The 17229-nt window shown below is 41.9% G+C and overlaps 3 protein-coding genes across 3 annotated transcripts; 1 reads left to right on the forward strand and 2 right to left on the reverse strand.

Moving 5' to 3' along the window:
• The first annotated feature begins 32 nt into the window (after positions 1–32).
• On the forward strand, positions 33–14911 carry btv (beethoven). Its single transcript, XM_015978977.1, has 35 exons — positions 33–101; positions 148–470; positions 518–635; positions 680–806; positions 852–985; positions 1029–1261; positions 1310–1409; positions 1461–2185; positions 2232–2459; positions 2511–3085; positions 3135–3381; positions 3427–4059; positions 4111–4278; positions 4327–4485; positions 4531–4670; positions 4722–4938; positions 4985–6712; positions 6759–6915; positions 6959–7691; positions 7738–7981; positions 8617–8753; positions 8804–8936; positions 8990–9362; positions 9411–9748; positions 9797–9905; positions 9952–10117; positions 10165–11001; positions 11048–11362; positions 11407–11557; positions 11603–12148; positions 12198–12437; positions 12482–14164; positions 14213–14409; positions 14453–14645; positions 14693–14911. Exons 1-35 carry the CDS (start codon positions 62–64, stop codon positions 14843–14845), a joined length of 12600 nt encoding a protein of 4199 aa, XP_015834463.1. The 5' UTR covers positions 33–61; the 3' UTR covers positions 14846–14911.
• Positions 7891–8642, reverse strand: LOC103312671 (transforming acidic coiled-coil-containing protein 1). The gene is made up of 2 exons (XM_015978981.2): positions 8523–8642; positions 7891–8475 (listed from the first exon to the last, which is right to left on the reverse strand). Exons 1-2 carry the CDS (start codon positions 8599–8601, stop codon positions 7988–7990), a joined length of 567 nt encoding a protein of 188 aa, XP_015834467.1. The 5' UTR covers positions 8602–8642; the 3' UTR covers positions 7891–7987.
• On the reverse strand, positions 14842–17211 carry XRCC1. The gene is made up of 5 exons (XM_008193924.3): positions 17016–17211; positions 15979–16967; positions 15386–15616; positions 15103–15333; positions 14842–15058 (listed from the first exon to the last, which is right to left on the reverse strand). Exons 1-5 carry the CDS (start codon positions 17064–17066, stop codon positions 14890–14892), a joined length of 1671 nt encoding a protein of 556 aa, XP_008192146.1. The 5' UTR covers positions 17067–17211; the 3' UTR covers positions 14842–14889.
• Between the last annotated feature and the right edge of the window lie 18 nt (positions 17212–17229).

A 17229-nucleotide genomic window follows, 5' to 3' on the forward strand; every position in this document is an offset into this window, starting at 1 on the left:
TTCCATTCACCGTCCCCTAGGCGACCACTCGCCACATCAAACAATCACCCAGGTGTGCAAAATGAGTGACTTCAACAAAAAATTCGTAATACGAGCCTCAGGTAATGAATTTTCCGTAAGATTTTGCAAAAAAACTCTCCCAATTAGAGTGCCACTTGGGCACCTCCCTGTCCGAAGAAACGTGGGACAAAGACATAATCGGGATCGCTGAAGTGGAGAATTTTCTGCACAGTGGAGACAAACTAACACTTTGCGCCTTCGTTGAGGAAAAAAACGATCGCAAAAGAATCAAATTTGTCGAACAAATCGCCAACACCGGCACCAAACTGGTCGTCTTCACCAAAACCGCACCGACTGTTTTGACCGAAGAGAACATTTTTTCGTGCCTCCAAATCACTTCAGTCAAAGGGCCACCAACTCTGGCCCTTTACCACACTCTCACTAAAGTGTTTACGCCGCTTTTGACGCAGGTTGAGCACAATTAGCACGTTTAAAAACTCAAATGGAAAAATTCCAGGGAACTCCGCCAGAAATCCAACGACACGTCGCTAATTTCCAGGCTGATTTAAGGTCGGCGATTTTATCGACGACGAACGACGCCGATCTGACGGGCTCAGACCCAGTTTCACTACATGGTAGTTTTTCCCGAAAATTATTCGTTAAATAGTAACTATTTCAGTGGTCGAATCGATCGAGAATGAGGTCGAGTATTGGGATAATGTTTCCCGTTCCTCGAAAAATAGACTAACCCGTAGCAATGCGGCGTCTTTTTGTGAAATTTTGAAACGAATCTCGCGGGAATTCAGGTGATTTAGCAATTATTAGCGCACTTTCGTTCGAATGATTTTAAGTATTCTTGATGCGCTGCCTTTGAGTGAGGTTGAGGAAATCCTGGAAAACGCCCATGGGATTCTGGACGATTTATGGCGCCACGAGCCTGCCCCATACCCCCCTGAGCGAATAACCCATCTCATGGATATAATAGGTACCAAAAATTATGCCCAAAAGTGCTACATTCGAGTTTTCAGCCGCTGATATCAAACGTTGCGTTTCGAAACAGTTATCCGAGTGTGACGTTTGGGGTGATAATTATAAAACAGTAGCCGAAGTTTTGCTACAATGCATTGCAATAGGGGAACGTTGGCTCGAAAGCTGCAAACAACTGACTCAAATTTACTGGCCCAATTACCCCTCAAACATGTGGAAAGACGAAATGTACCAACCCCCAGACTTGATGAAACTCGTTGAGCGTTTGCAAAAAGTAAAATAACCGATAGACGTGGTTTCGGCTTTGATTAATATTTTTCAGATTCTGAGCGTTCAGACTCTTTTGCGCCAACTAACGCGTTTATTAAACTCACAAGAACAGGAAGAATTGAAAACTAACGAAATGTTTAAGCCGTTCAAGAGTAAATTACACTACCCCTAGTTTTTTTCAAAAATTGTAAAAAAAATTTCAGATCTTAGTATCCTGGAGTTTGGTCAATTCTCCTCGAATCTGTGGCTGAAATCGTGCGAACAATTCGAACGCTTGCTCCAACCGGCTGAAGAACGAGTAGCCGCGAAATTAAAAAAACACCTAGTGGACAGTGACAACCCCCGGCAACTTCTCCACGAATTCACGCGATATTCCGAGTTGATTGCTCGCCCAATTTTGAAACAAACTCTTTTATCCGAACGCCAACACCTACTAAACTCACTCTACGACTACGTCAGACACCTCCAGTCCCAAAACACTTCCGAAAACCACCTAAATGTTAAATACGACACCCCGCAGGTCGTGGCTGAGGTAATTATGACCAAGCAATTGGAGGCGAAAGCCAACGAAGTGTTGCAAACTTCGGAAAAATTGCTACAAGATTTGAACGGTTACGAAAACTTGAAACAAATAGTGAGCGAATTACTCAAGGACTTGAAACAGCAACACACTGAGCTGTTCGAATCCTGGACCCGAGAGATCACTTCCTTGATCAAGAAAGGGATTTTGGATTTGAAAGAATCGGAACCTGTTGTCCAGTTCTCGCAAGAGACCAAACTCATGAAAGTTAACTATTCGGATCGTTTGGTTACGTTGATTGCGGAAGTTCGGCAGTTTAAAGCTTTGGGTTATCAAGTTCCGAATCATATTGAGGAAACGAGTGAACAAGCGAAGAAGTTTATGAAGTTGGCGCGAACTCTCGAACAGGTATTGAATAATTATTGTCCGAAGATCGAATAATTTTGTATTATAGATCGCCAATTTTCATAATACGATCGGGAGTAGGATGATTATTTGCCAACGGCCTATGATGCTGGCCAGTGCTCTAGAACTGTCCCGGTTGGTGCAAGAGGAAGAAGTAGTTTCGTGGAAAAACACAAAATCGGTGGAAAAATACGTCGAGACGCTCAAAAACGCCGTAGAAAAATTATCAAAAGAGAATAACTTGTTAGCATCATATTATTACCAAATTATGGATAAAGTACGCAAAGCTTAGTTAATAAATCAATCGTTTGATTTGGTTCCTTTCCAGATTAAATATTTGGAAGACGTTGATTTGATCAAAGATTACAGCAAATGGAAGGAAGCGATAAGAAACATGCGGAACATTATGTCACAAGTTGAAGAAAAAGGGTTCAAGAACATGCAGACATGGAAAGCGGATGTTGACTCAAATCTGTGTCAAGTTCTCGAAAAGCAATACCTCAAAAGCTTGGACACTCTTCACCTCTATTTGCCCGAAATTTACACGGACATCGTGTACAGAAAGTCAGAATTACAGTTTTCGCCCGATAAAACAATCTTGATGGAAAAGTATCAGCAACAACTTAAACGATTTCTGGACATTCCTAAGTCATTTAGGGGTGTTTCTGAGTCACCCGACTTGGCAGTTTTTTCCGAAATTATCGACCGGAATCAAAACCAGTTGGAAAAAGTCAATAAACACACCTCGGAGCTGTTTGAACAACTTGACAATGTTTTAAAGCACTGGCAATCGTGGCTCCAGTTGGACTCTCTCGATGTTAACAAATTAAGCTCTTGGCAACATTGGGACTTACATTTTAGGGCCTCTAAAACGTTTGGGCAGGAAATCGCAAAACTGCCGAGGTTTTTCCATTTTTTTTTGTGAAATAATGACCCAAATGCCTAATTTTAGTACCGAGGAACGAATTGGGTGTTTTTTGATCGGGCTTTCAAGATTACGGTCGGATCTGGAGTCGCATAACAGAAGTTATTGGGACCAATTGGTCCTCTCTCTCAAAGACTCGATAGCACAAGATGTTGTCAAGTTGCAAAATTATGTTGACCCGTCTACTGCCGTTTTGACACGACAGCCAGTCACTGTTGAAGAAATTGGAGAGTCGGGGGCTGCACATGCCAATATTTTGAAACAAGCAGCCGAAGTAGGGACGTTAGAAGCGTCGATTGTAATAAATGTTTGTTTTTAGATGGAAGAGTGTTACAATCAAATGGTTCAAAAATCGCAAACTTTGTCCAGCTGGACGAGGGAACAAGTCGATGCAGTCAATCGGCTTAAGGGTGCATGGGAAAGGCTCCAAAGCCTCTTGGAAAACCACCAGCACATCATTGCCAAGCAAATGGAGACTATTAAAACCACCCTCAACATTGAGAGCGAAAATTTGGAAAAGGAGATGGAACGGTTTGGGGCTAAGTGGGAACAGATCAAACCGAAACCACACACGGGGCAAATTTCCGACCAGACTTTGGACGAATTGCACAAACAGTTGATGAGTATCAAAGAAAAGAAAGTACAATGGCAGGAACTGATGGACAAGAAAGATAAATTGTTCAGTGATTACGACAAATTCAATATCGAAAAACCACAATTAGAGTTGATGGAAGAAATTGAAACAGATTTGAGGAAAGAGGAGGATTCGTGGACTCTGTTTGAGGAGTTTTACAACGAACTTGAAACCATGACTAGTGAGGATTGGATAGTGTTTCGGAAAAAACTGTACCGGTTCGAAGACTTCCTAAACAACTGGCAAACTAAATTGAAAAATACCAACAACGGAAATGCTCTACAAATAAAGATTTTGCACGAAATACAAAAATTTGAAGTAATTTATTAACCAATTTTCTCAGATAAACTGTTCTAAAAATTTTTTTAGGGTATTGTGGGCTCTTTGAAGTACGTGAGGGGGGAAGATTTCACCGAGAAGCACTGGATGGATGTATTTAATCTCCTCCAAATGCCTTTGAAACCGTTGGATAATTTAAAATTTAAAGACTTTCTCGATGTTTCAGATAAGCTGACTGATTTGGTTAAGGAACTACAAGTTCGTGGCTAACAAATTTGGAAAAACCGTTACAGTGTGTTATTTTAGGTGATTTGCAAAAAAGCAGCAAGTGAGATAGTCGTACGCCAAGCTTTAGCTGAGCTTGACCAGTGGGACGTTCAAGCCAGATTTATCTTAACGTCTCATACAGATTCTCGCAATAAAAACATCATGTTGGTTAAAGATTTCAAAGAAATTTTGAGCAAGGTAATTTGGACGAAACTTCTTCACAATAAAACAATTTTTTGGTAGATCGGAGACAATCAAAGTTTGTTACAATCGGTCAAAAATTCAGCCGATTACGACAGTTACTCAGAACGGGCTAGTCTTTGGGAGAATAAATTAGCAATGTTAGATCAGAATCTCTCACTCCTGGCACAAATCCAGCGCAAGTAATTTAAAAACGAAACGGAAAATTCACAAATTAAAAATGTTTTTCTTAGGTGGGTTTATTTAGAACCGATTTTCGGCGGCGGAACATTAATTCAAGAAAAATCCCGGTTTGATAAAATTGATAAGGATTTCCACCACGTTTTAGTTTTCATTGAAAGGGACCCTCGAGTGTCTTCTTTATGCAGGTACCAAAATTTGAGCGTAACTTTAAAGAATCTCGAGGATCAATTAAACCGGTGCCAGAAGAGTTTGGATAGTTTTCTTTTGGTAATTTTGGAATTGTTAAAATAAGTTAACACGCAAGATTTTGTAGGAGAAACGCAATAAATTTCCCCGTTTCCTTTTCCTCGGCGACGACGATTTGTTGGAAGTGGTTGGTCAGTCGTCGAAAGAACAGGTCATTCAAACCCACCTCAAAAAATTATTCGCTGGCATAAACAGCATCCAGTTCGATAATGGCGGTACAAAAATTACAGGAATGTGTTCCCTAGAGGGCGAAATCGTCCCCTTATCAAACCCTATCAACATAACCAGACCAGTCGAGGACTGGCTGAACTCCCTAGTGAAAGAAATGCAATCGACTTTGAAGGAACTCTTAGTTGAGTGTCTCGCCGAGGGCCAAAACGCCGACCCTCTAAAATACCCCTCACAAGTCTTGTGTCTCGCAGACAACATCACTTTCACGCTAAAAACGGAACAAGCGATAGCTAACATGACTTTGCCACCTTTGCTAGCCTACTACAAAGCGCAACTGACTCACTTTAGCTCGCTTGAACTGACCGTAAGTGAGGACACGGTTCAAAACGACGAAAGCAATATTCTTGAACTGAAACTGAAAGCTTTACTTTTGGACACAATCCACCACATTGACGTCCTTGGGGAACTTCTAGACGTCAATGCTACCAAAACAACAGACTGGGTTTGGCAAAAACAACTCCGTTTCTACTCAAACTCCTTGGGCGAAATCACCGTCAAAATGGCAAACGCTCGCATGGACTACGCCTACGAGTATTTGGGGAACATGCCAAAACTAGTCCGGACGCCTCTAACAGACCGCTGTTTCCTGACTTTGACCCAAGGAATGCACTTGGGAATGGGCGGAAATCCCTATGGTCCCGCGGGAACCGGCAAGACCGAGTCGGTCAAAGCTTTAGGAGGGCTCTTAGGGCGCCAAGTCCTAGTTTTCAACTGTGACGAAGGCATTGACGCGTCCTCAATGGGGCGGATTTTGTCGGGACTTGTCCGGAGTGGGGCTTGGGGGTGCTTTGACGAGTTCAATCGTCTGGATGAAGCCACTTTATCGGCGGTTTCGATGCAGATACAGCCCATCCAGACCGCGCTCAGGACGCACCAAGAGAAATTAATTTTGCTGGAGCAGGAGATAACAGTCGATAAACACTGTGGGATTTTCGTCACGCTTAATCCGGCAGGCGGGAGTTACGGAGGCCGGAACAAACTCCCGGATAATCTCAAACAACTGTTCCGGCCCGTTGTGATGACGCATCCTGACCATGAACAAATCGCAAGGACTTTGCTCCACTGCGACGGCTACCAGAACGCTGATATCATCGGCCAAAAGCTGATCGCGATTTTTGATTCGTCGGGCAAGTTGCTGAGCAAGCAACAACACTACGATTGGGGGCTTAGGGCAATCAGGACGATTCTGACCAGTTGTGGAAGGGCGTTGAAGCAGTACAGGAAGAGGACTGAAGAAGCAGAAGGGAACCAATTACTTACGGAGCTCAGCCTTGTTGTTAAAGTTCTGCGAATGGATACTTTGTCCAAACTGACTTTCGCCGACAGTGTTAAGTTTGATGCTTTAATTACGGACGTTTTCAAAGACGTCCTTATTGAAAATATGGGGAACGAAGTTTTGGTTAAAGCCTTGGAGGAGAGTTGTCGCGAGTTGAAATTAGCAGTCAACCAGCGACAAATCGACAAGTGTGTCGAGTTTTACGAACAGTTGAAACAACGGATGGGAGTCGCGATTGTTGGGCCCCCAAGTTCGGGCAAAAGCACAGTCCGGAAGCTCTTATTCAATGTAATGCGTTCAGTCACCCAAATAATTAATAAAAAAATAATTACAGGCTTTAAACAAAATGGATAAAGTTTTGAAACAGCACGTCTTCAACCCCAAAAGTATGCACAAAACTAAGTTGCTCGGCCAAATTGATTTGGATACGAGGCAATGGTATGACGGTGTTTTAACTCTGTATAGCCTTCAAGTAACGGCGGAATCTTCCGGTAATTGCCTTTTCCCAACGATTTAAATTACGATTTTTCGTAGACGTGTGGTCATGGATTGTCTGTGACGGAAACATCGACCCGGAATGGGTCGAGTCCTTAAATTCGGTCCTTGACGACAACCGACTCTTATCGCTACCGTCGGGCTGGCGCGTCCAGTTTGGACCAAACGTTAACTTCATTTTTGAAACACACGATTTGAGCCACGCGTCCCCAGCCACCATTTCCCGAATGGGAATAGTTCTATTAAGCGAGCAAGACCTGGACTTGAACTGCTACATTGACAATTACGTGAAGGCACAACCTGAGGAGTTTGAGCGCCTGTTAGGCTCACACATTGACTATTTTCTCAAAAGTGTTAATTGGATTTGCAACGAAGCCGAAACCACAATTCCGACTTCGAAAATTGCAGTTGCCAGAACCGGTCTAAGTCAGTTGTTTGGTGTTAAAGGCAAGACGGAATTCTCCGTTGCTTTGGTCAACGGACTGGGGCAACAGCTCCAGTACGATTTTAGGGAGCTTTTCGCACAACAGGTGTACGAGTGGTTGGGGGAAGTCCCGCCCCCGATTATTTTAAAATCGCGGTACAACCAAGAACGCGATATTATTGACACGTACTACACTAACCCAAACGTAACTTTGGAGGTTGCGAGTAGACAAGTTCCCTTGATACCGACCGGGGATGTGAGCAAAAATTTGGATTATCTGCGAACTTGGCTCTTGCCAGGCAATGAGCAGCACTTTTTACTAATCGGGCCGCACGGCTCCGCCAAATCGTACGTTCGCTCCTTTAGTAAAGGCGGATTTAAAAATGTGTTTCAGGTTGATTTTGGAAAACCTGGTCAAGGAGAGATCAGACATGGACATGGCAACGATTCACTGCAGCGCGAATTTAACCCCGGGCTACGTTATCAACAAAATAGCCCAGCTTTGCCTCGTGGTCAATACCAATAAAGGCAAGGTTTACAAACCGAAGAAGGGCAATTTGGTCCTTTATTTCAAAAATCTACATTTACTGAAACCAGACAAATGGGGGACAAACATCGTCGTTGAATTTCTAAACCAGGTGAAGTTAAATCGTAGTCATTAGGCGCTTTTTCGTCTTGCTGTTGTCACAACTTTTCGTCTTCTTCAACGACAATTGACCCGTCTTCTCGATTTTCTTGCCAGAGAGTGACTTGTAAGCCACAAATTTTGCGCGCAAGTTTTCGAGAATGTCTTCGTACTCTATCACTTGCTTTTTTAACGCGGTCTCATTCTGTTGAAAATCGTGCACTACAACTTTTGCTTTCTCGTATTTACGCAGCAAATCGTAGAAAGCGGCCTCAAGGTTGGCCAAATGAAATGTGGAGTCGTCTTGGGGTTTGCAGTTTCGTTCCGTTATGATTTTTTTAAGGAGGTTGTCGTAATTGCAAAGCACTTTTTGCAAAGCTGCTTCCTTGTTGCGATTATACTCGAGTTGTTTTCTCAACTCTTCATTCTGTTCTTCAAGACGTGAGATTTTCTGCTCCATTTCGGATATTTTAAGGTCAATTTGGTCAGCCCCGAATTTTTCGGAGTCTACAAAGGATGTAAAATTGCGCAAACTTTAAATTCACTTGACTCACGATTTGGGGAGCTTTTGAATAAATTTCTGTACAGTTGACTTAACATTTGTGACACCAGAAGTAACGGTATTTGACACATTCTGGCTTGTTTTAGATGATTACTTACAAAGCTTTCTTTGATTCTAATTTGGAGCTAGTGGGGTATGAAGGGATCACGATTGTGGGCTCTTTATCAATTACGACCACCCTATCGACCAGATTTACGTCCATTGTACACAATTACAACATCAGGTAAAAACTGGCAATTTTACACAATTAAACGAGTGACACAAAAATTCTAGCCTACCAGACCAAGAAGACTTGGCAATTATTCTAGTGGCGTATTTAACAGTCGTGGTTAAAGAAAGTCTAGGAGCTTGGCCTAAAGCTAAAATCGTCAAGTTGGCAGCCACTATGATCGCAATTTATGATAAAGTATATCTTAATATTAAAAAAATAAAATCGTTATCAATAAGTATTTTTTCCAGATCCGGTCAATTTTTCTAATAACAAGCTACAAACATTACGATTTCAGCCCTCACGACCTCACTAATTGGTGTTCTTCGATTTTGCGCTACAAAGACACTCTTTCTGAATCAGAAAACTCCCTTTTAGAAGTTGTCTATTACGAAGCTCTTAAACAATTCGGAGATAAATTAGTGCGTGAAGAAGACCGCCTTAAACTCGACCACATTCTTGGCGAAGTTTTCAAAGCTCAGTGGAGTTCGTCAAATTTGAAAAACGTCCAGAATTATTTCTACGTCCCATCTCCCCAAAATTCTTCTACTGAAAATTCCTACCTCCAGAAACTAAACCAAGAAGAGTGGAGTACAACCGTCAAAAAAGGCATAATCCAATACGGTCGTGAGTCCCAAAATTCTCGAGCTAACACCAACTGTTCGTTTACAGGTCGCGAAGGACAAGATCTCGATGTCTTGGTAAACAACGAATTGCTTCAGCTGACTGCCAGTGTCTCGAAAATTTTGAGTGCTCCGGAAGGACACACTGTTTTAGTGGGAAGAGCTGGAATTGGGCGAAAATCAGCCGTGAAAATTGTTTCTTCTCTACAGTCAGCTCATTTGATAATTCCGATCAGTGGCACACAACCACAATTTAATAACGATTTGAAATTTGCAATACAAACAGCTGGGTTTGAAGGGGAACAAGTTTATTTGTTGCTTGAAGACCATATTTTTAACGAGAAACTCATCCTGAGTTTGGTTAATATTTTAATATCGGCTGGGGAGGTAAAGTGTTAGGTTTTAAATTGAAATTTGGAGATGGTTTTATTTTAGGTGGCTAATTTATACAATGCTGCTGAAATTGAGTCGATGATTTCTGGGTTAAAAGACGAGGCAAGTCGGGAGAATTTCGAGGGGAATTTGATGGAGTTTTTCACTGAACGTAATTTGTATTTATCAAAATTTAAAACACTTTAATTAAATTTCAGGTGTGAAAAAACGGCTACACGTGATTGCGTGCATAGACGTTGATAATGACAATCTCTATGATATTTTTGAGAACTGTCCTGCTTTTCTCCACAAGAGTATGGTCATTTGGAAAACGGAGTGGTGTATCGAGACAATTCGTTTAATTCCAAACTTGTTGATTAATAAGTACGGCAGAAAAGAATAATATTTTGATTTGCAATTTCTGATTTTAGGGCTAATGAGAGTGATGCTAAAAATGAGGTGCAACCTAGTCCCAACTTCCTTAAAATCTTCGAAACGATTAAGGAAAAAATGGGGGCACCTGCCCGCTTCATCGCAATGATCAAGCTCTACATTGAGATATTTATCGATAAAAAATCTGCCATAATCTCAAAACAATCCAAATTGCAAGCCGGTGTGGACAAATTAAACGAAGCCGGGAATTTGGTGGCCACACTTAAACAAAAAGCCGCCGAACAACAAAATAAACTGGCCGAAAAGCAGGCCAAAGCCAACACGGCTCTCGACATGATCAGCAACACCATGAAAAACGCCAACACTCACAAGGAAGAAATGGAGGTCCTGAAGCACAAAACCGAAGAAGAAAACAAACAACTCATGGTACGAAAAAAGGAGATTGAGCTTGAGCTTGCAGAAGTCGAGCCTTTGATACAAGAAGCCCGGTCAGCGGTTGGAAATATCAAGTCAGAAGCGTTATCCGAGATCCGCTCGTTGCGGGCGCCCCCTGACGTGATCCGAGACATTCTTGAGGGCGTTTTGCGACTGATGGGGATCCAAGACACGTCCTGGAACAGCATGAAGACGTTCCTTGCGAAAAGAGGGGTGAAGGAAGAAATAAGATCGTTCGATGCGACTAGGATTACGCCGGAGAATAGACAAGCCGTCGAGCGACTAATGGCGAATAAAAGCGATTCGTTTGACCCCAAATCGGCGAAAAGGGCGTCAGTCGCAGCGGCACCGCTCGCAGCTTGGGTCGGAGCGAACGTAAAGTACGCACATGTGGTGGAGAAAATCAAGCCTCTGGAGAGGGAACAAAATAAATTACAAGAGTACCTAACTCATTTATTCAAATTCGGGTCTTATTGTTTTTTGTAGAAATCTGGCAAGTGCGGAGGCTCAACTGGGCGAATTGAGCGCCGGACTGTCCGACGTTGACGCCACAGTTGCAAAACTAAAAGTCCAACTGTCTGCATATACAAAAGAAGCGGCAGAAATCGAAATTGATTTAAACAAAGCTCGCGAGACGCTGATGGTGGCCGAAGGCCTAGTTTTCAAACTGAACGACGAGTACGAAAGGTGGCAACAACAGCTGAAAGATTTGTCACTGGAGATTGAAAAACTGCCCGAAAATTGCTCACTCGCCGCCGCTTTCATCACGTATTTATCGGACGAGTCTGAGGAAGGACGGAGGTTTGCCCAAATTATGCGTTACAACTTTAGTAACACAATTTTAGGATTATTCTCGAGCGTTGGGTTAAAGAACTGGCAGTTGAGTCGTTCAGTTTCGAGGAGTTTTTGTCAACGGAACGCGAACACTTGCAGTGGCAAAGCGAAGGGCTCGCCTACGACCAGTTGTCTTTACAAAACGCAATCATAATTTTGAAAGTCGGTGTGGTTTCATTTAACCAAATTGTAAAGTTTTGTTTGCAGGCGAAAGTAACCCCACTGTTGATTGACCCAACTTCGAACGCAATCAACTGGTTTAAGAACCACCTCAAACACCGACAAATCGAAACCGTGACGCAAAATAATCCCAAATTTAATAACAACTTGGAGCTATCGGTCAGGTTTGGCAAAGTGTTAATAATCGAGGAGATTGAAAAAGTCTCCTCGGTTTTATTCCCGCTTCTGAGGAACGAATTTGTCTATCAAGGCGAAAGAAAATTGATTAATCTGAACGGAAAATTGATTGATTACCACAATGATTTTACCATGATTCTAAGTAGTCGAAATGAACAATTAAAAGTGGGTGCGGATGTTAATGCTATTGTCTCGACCATGAATTTCACTGTAACTCACGCCGGTTTAACCGAACAGTTGCTCTCTTGCACAATCAGGCAGGAGAATCCGGAAATGGAGAATAAACGGAAACAACTGTTACGGCAACGAGAAGAATTGCAAGAGAAACAATATCAGTTGCAGAACCAACTGCTTGAAGACCTTGCCAACTCTTCGGGAGATATTTTACAGAATTCTGTACGTACTACTTTTAATAATTATTATTTTCCTAAACGAAATTGTTTAGAATTTGTTAAGTTCCTTGAACGAAACTAAAGCAAGCTCCAGTGCAATTTCCAGCGCTTTGGAAGAGTCGCTCCAAATCCAGAAAAAACTCCAGACTGAGTACGAAATTTACAAGGAAATTTCACTGTTTGGGAGTTACTTGTACTTCGCCTGCAACGAATTCTCCAAATTTAATATTCTCTATGCGCTATCTGTGTCGGGTTTTATTCGACTGTTCCTGACGTCACTTCAAACATTTCAGGTACAATTCCAGTCAACCAAAAAACGTGCTAATTTTTAATTCAGGGAATGGAAAGTACAACCGAGAGCCAAAAAAGACACCTCTTTTTCACCGTCTACACTTACGTAAGCCGGGGCGTTTTGAAAACAGATCGACTCACTTTTGCTTTACATTTAATTCAAAAATTGTATTCGATTCCTTCCGATCAATGGAGACACTTTTTGGGCAATTCGGTCACCGGTAGGAACGATCCTGAGGACGTTCCTGCCTGGCTTCCGAAACAATGCGTCCAAAATGTGCAAAATCTCCAAGCTTCGTTACCCGAATTATACAAAAAACTTCAGTTAGAAGAGCCCAGTTTGTGGAAGAAATTTATGATTTCCGACTCCTGTGAGAAGGAATTGCCCCCTCATTGCAAAATCAGCGAATTTGAAAAAGTACTACTTGTGCAAGCGCTACGTCCAGATCGTGCTTATTCTGCAATGTCTCAGTGTGTTTTACACACAACTGGACTACGAAGTATCGATCCCCCGGTCTTTGATTTAACCCAAATTTACAAAGAATCGACTTCATTTGAACCCATCCTAATCCTGACAGTTTCCGGAACTGATCCTTCGTCCGAAATACGCGATTTAGCCCCGAACGAGTTCGAAGAAGTCGCAATGGGGGAGGGCCAAGAAACTAAAGCCCTCGCATCTTTGGAAAAAACAGCACAGGCCGGTCATTGGCTCATTTTAAAAAATCTACACTTGGTGACTAGTTGGTTATCCATCCTGAGCCAACATTTACAAAATTTGAAACCGCACGAAAATTTCCGCTTGTGGCTAATCACCGAGCCAAACCCCTCTTTTAATTTCGTCTTGGCCCAAAGTAGCCTCAAAATCGTCTATGAGGCGCCCCAAGGCTTAAGAAACAATCTCCTCCGAACATTCAACTCCTGGGGGAGCCGCTACGTCGACAAACTGCAGCCAACCCCCGGCCGCATTTTCTTCGTCCTGGCTTGCGTGCATGCAATCCTGCAGGAACGCAGGACTTACATCCCGCAAGGGTGGTCCAGGTGGTACGAGTTCAGCGACACCGATTTGGTCACTTGTGTGAAACTGGTCGAGGATTTATGGCAAAATCAGTCGCCTCAAGTGCAGTGGAAATTTATCTATGGCCTGTGTTGCGACGCTGTTTATGGCGGGAGGATCGAGAATATCGACGACTTGGGGATTTTAAAAACCTACCTGAGGCAGTACCTCGTCGATGAGGTCTTGAGTCATCGCTGGAGTCCCCTCGGGACCAAAATAACTCTCCCGAGTTCTTCCAAGTTTCAAGAGTATGTTAACGCCCTCAAACAGCTGCCTGAGAGGGACTTGCCCGCGTTTTTCGGCCTTCCCGAAAACATAGGCCGGGCTTGGGAGAAACAAACCTCGAATGACGTGGTCGCGAAATTGAAGACAATTTTGTTGCGTAAGGAAGTGGCTTTGAAATTCGAACGCGAGTTTTGGCACAAAAGTCTGGCCCCGTTTATGCTTTTGTGGAAAAAACTGAATCAGGGGTATGACTTCGTCCGCATGAATTTGCCGAACGAAGAGGCCGGGAAAAGCCCGATTGAGGCCTTCGTCAACGAGGAGTTTTACCACGCTATTAACTTAGTTCAAAAAATTCATAAAAGTTTCACTGGTTTGAATAGGATTTGCAAAGGAAGCGCGGTCCCGGACGATTGTGACTTGACTATTGGAAATTCCTTGATTAATTTTCAAGTAAGAGGTTTCGTTATCGCTTTATAAATAACTGTTGGCACGTTTCAGGTGCCTAAATGTTGGGAGTCGTTATGGGAGGGCCCAAAAGACCCTAATCGCTATTTACGAAGCGTTATCACAAAAACGGCAAACATTACGAAACTTAGGGGCTTAAAATCGGAACAAATCTTGCAAAATCCGCTCAATTTGTCCCTCTATTTGCACCCAAGCGCCTTCTTGGCGTCATACAAACAAGAATATTCGAGGTAGGTGATAATAATAATTCATTAAATCAAGAAAATTGTTCAGGTTGAGCAAAATACCAATGGATCAGCTCGACTTGGAGTCAAGCTGGAAGGCACCAACTCATAAAAATCACATCATTTTAAGCGAACTGCTCGTTGAGGGCGGCTTGTTTGAAGGCAGTGTCTTAAAGCCGTGTTTACCTCACTCTGAGAGCATTAATTCTGCCCCCAATTGTTACATAAGTTGGAAAGCAAAGGTTAAAATAATTATTAAACTGACCAATTAAGTAACAATTTTTTTCAGAAAAACGTAATGGATGATGATAAATACGTGAACGTTGCGTTATATTACACATCGAGGAGAGAAAAACAACTAACTACGTTGCAAGTTCTCTGCGATAGTCGAGATAAGGATAAATGGATTCAGGCGGGTCTTGCGTTTTACTTAGAGTATTAATTTTTCCACATTTATTTAGAAAAATAAATAGCTTGCTTACCTCGTTATAACAAGTAATCAACAGTAGAGACAAATTTTTTGTTATTGTGACAGTCCCACAGCCAGTCTGGTCTCAAACACTCTGCTCTGGAATTGTAGGATTTTAAATTTTCAGCGTTATTTTCAGACGTTATGAAATAATCAACGTCTTCTGATGGGTTTTCCGCAACAATTCTGCAAACAAATCGTAATCAAAGCAAAAACAATTCGTCTTTTACCCGTTGTATGCTATTATGTATCTTTCTAAAGTCTTTGCAACGTCTTCATCAAGACACTCGTCGATAAAAAACGTCTTGAAGTCTAAGAACCCAGGTAATTTGTCGGCAATCTCATCGCCCGGCTTTGACTGAATTGTTTCTTCGTCCGTGTCTTGCGAAAACGAATTTGTTTCTTTTTCTCGAGACTTTTCTTTTTGTTTTGCTTGAATTTCCTCTATTCTTTTTTGCATTCTAAATTTTCTCGAATAACAAACAAAAATAGAAATAGAAATACCGTACTCACTTTGTGTCATCAAACCCCTCATCATCGGTACTATCCTCCTCAATTTTTTGCTCAATTTCCTCCCAAATCTCATCCTCACTCTCTGGTTCTTTTGCATCTTTTTTATCCAAACAAAAGCGTCTCCAAGGGAGGCGCTTCCTTTGGGAGTGACACTCCTCAATCCAATTTCTTTTAACGATTTTTCCCTTGCCTTTCACTTGATTGAATTTGGGAGTATTGGTGAAGGCGCAGCTGGGAAATAAATTGTTGGCCATTAACATTAATAAAACGGATACCTAAACTATAGGATGCGACAGCGTCGCGACGTCGACTGATAACGCAGTTGTTCCTAGCCCGTCTTATAAGAGAAATGAAAAATAAGGGTGAGCATAAAACAAATAAAAAATGGCCGGCAAATAGAGCATTAAATTCTTAATTGTAAAACGAAAGGTAAAGCAAAAATTTCATCAATTATAATATTAAGAAAATACAAACAATTACAAGAAAAAGTGGAAGAAACAAAGCTGTAGATTGTAAGAATTAAATTTTTTTTTAAACAATTATGAATTACTAGTTAAATTTTTGAGTCGAGTTATTTAAGTAAAAATTCTTACATTAAATGAGTGCAAGAGTTGTCCCAGTCGGGCTTATATTTGGCCCCCATTTCCAACGCCATCGTCCTCAAATTACCTCGATCAGGATTTTGTATGCCGCTAATGACCAAGGTCACACCCCTCAACAGTTCTGAGAAGGGCTTTCTGCGTTTTTCAACTTTAATTTTTTTCTTGGGGCTTTCTTTTTTGCTGGATTCGTGCTTTCGTTTGCTTGTCTCTCCCGAATCTTTAGGTTTGGGGGAGAAATTCTTGGTTTTTGTCTCCTCTTTGGCTTTCTTTTCAATGATTTTATCAATTTTTTCGTGAGGTTCTTCCTCATCTTTATTGTAGAGAATTTCGTTCCTGTTTCTTGGTACGGGTTTATGATCTTTATTATTATTATTACTTTGTGACGTGTTATTAATTTTTAACTTTGGTTTTGTTACTGGTGATGAAGAGGCTTCTCTTATGGCAGCTGCCACGGAAAGGGGCTCTTTTTGAAACTCCTGTCTTCTGGCAAATAGACTCCCAGATGTTAGATTATCAGGCGAGTCAGGCCTTAGCGTAAATTTTCCAATGGTTGTCTGGACTGGGGTCCCGTTTGGCTTGTCTCCAGGCGTATGGAACGTAATAAAAGACAGCCCATATTGAACATGTCTGTTGAAAGGTTGAGTGCAAACTATCTTGACTCTGTCCCACTTTTGTTCACATTCGGGTTTGGATAAATGCTCTTGGGTGAACATTCGCACCTTGTTAGGGTTAGTCCCTTGACGTGCCTCTAAAGGCGTCATGAAGGAAGACATTACCAGTAAAACTTTGAAATCATCCGTGGTCCCTGATCTTGAGACCAGGACTTCAATATATGCGGAATTTTCATTCCCGATGTCAAGTGCTGAAATTAGGGACGCTTTCTCGAGCTGGAGGACAATTGTGGCCGAGCGTTCGCCCGCATCTTTGCATTTCCATTTTTTAGCGGGATCGCTGTTTAGAACGTTATTTGCGACGTGAACCTTTAACATTTATTTAAAAAACAATCGTTTACATGTAAGAAGTCTTACGGAGTCCTCGCTGCTGAAACTAACAACGTGGTCAAGCTTTATTTTGGGCATTTTACCAAATAAACTTGTGCAATTCAAAAAACATGAACATAACCTTAAAATTTTGACGGGGTTTTGCGCGTCAAATTTGAATTTTGCGCGTTTGTGGAGCAATCAATCAGATTGAAAGCAACAACAAATATTTACCTATTCCTATCTAAGATTAATTTGAAAA

The sequence above is a fragment of the Tribolium castaneum genome, chromosome 9 (genome assembly GCF_031307605.1).
Source record: "Tribolium castaneum strain GA2 chromosome 9, icTriCast1.1, whole genome shotgun sequence".
Taxonomy (NCBI): domain Eukaryota; kingdom Metazoa; phylum Arthropoda; class Insecta; order Coleoptera; family Tenebrionidae; genus Tribolium; species Tribolium castaneum.

What these genes read in the sequence shown, in the direction of transcription:
- btv (XM_015978977.1), top strand. Translation starts at nt 62, where the DNA reads ATGAGTGACTTCAACAAAAAATTCGTAATACGAGCCTCAG. An exon ending in CCAAACTTGTTGATTAATAA is followed by an intron (nt 10,118 to 10,164) that starts GTACGGCAGAAA and finishes TTCTGATTTTAG; the next exon opens with GGCTAATGAGAGTGATGCTA. An exon ending in GAGTCTGAGGAAGGACGGAG is followed by an intron (nt 11,363 to 11,406) that starts GTTTGCCCAAAT and finishes ACACAATTTTAG; the next exon opens with GATTATTCTCGAGCGTTGGG.
- LOC103312671 (XM_015978981.2), bottom strand. Translation starts at nt 8,601, where the DNA reads ATGTGTCAAATACCGTTACTTCTGGTGTCACAAATGTTAAGTCAACTG. An exon ending in ATTCAAAAGCTCCCCAAATC is followed by an intron (nt 8,476 to 8,522) that starts GTGAGTCAAGTG and finishes CATCCTTTGTAG; the next exon opens with ACTCCGAAAAATTCGGGGCT.
- XRCC1 (XM_008193924.3), bottom strand. Translation starts at nt 17,066, where the DNA reads ATGCCCAAAATAAAGCTTGACCACGTTGTTAGTTTCAGCAGCGAGGAC. An exon ending in GTTTCAGCAGCGAGGACTCC is followed by an intron (nt 16,968 to 17,015) that starts GTAAGACTTCTT and finishes TAAATGTTAAAG; the next exon opens with GTTCACGTCGCAAATAACGT. An exon ending in GAGGGGTTTGATGACACAAA is followed by an intron (nt 15,334 to 15,385) that starts GTGAGTACGGTA and finishes GAGAAAATTTAG; the next exon opens with AATGCAAAAAAGAATAGAGG.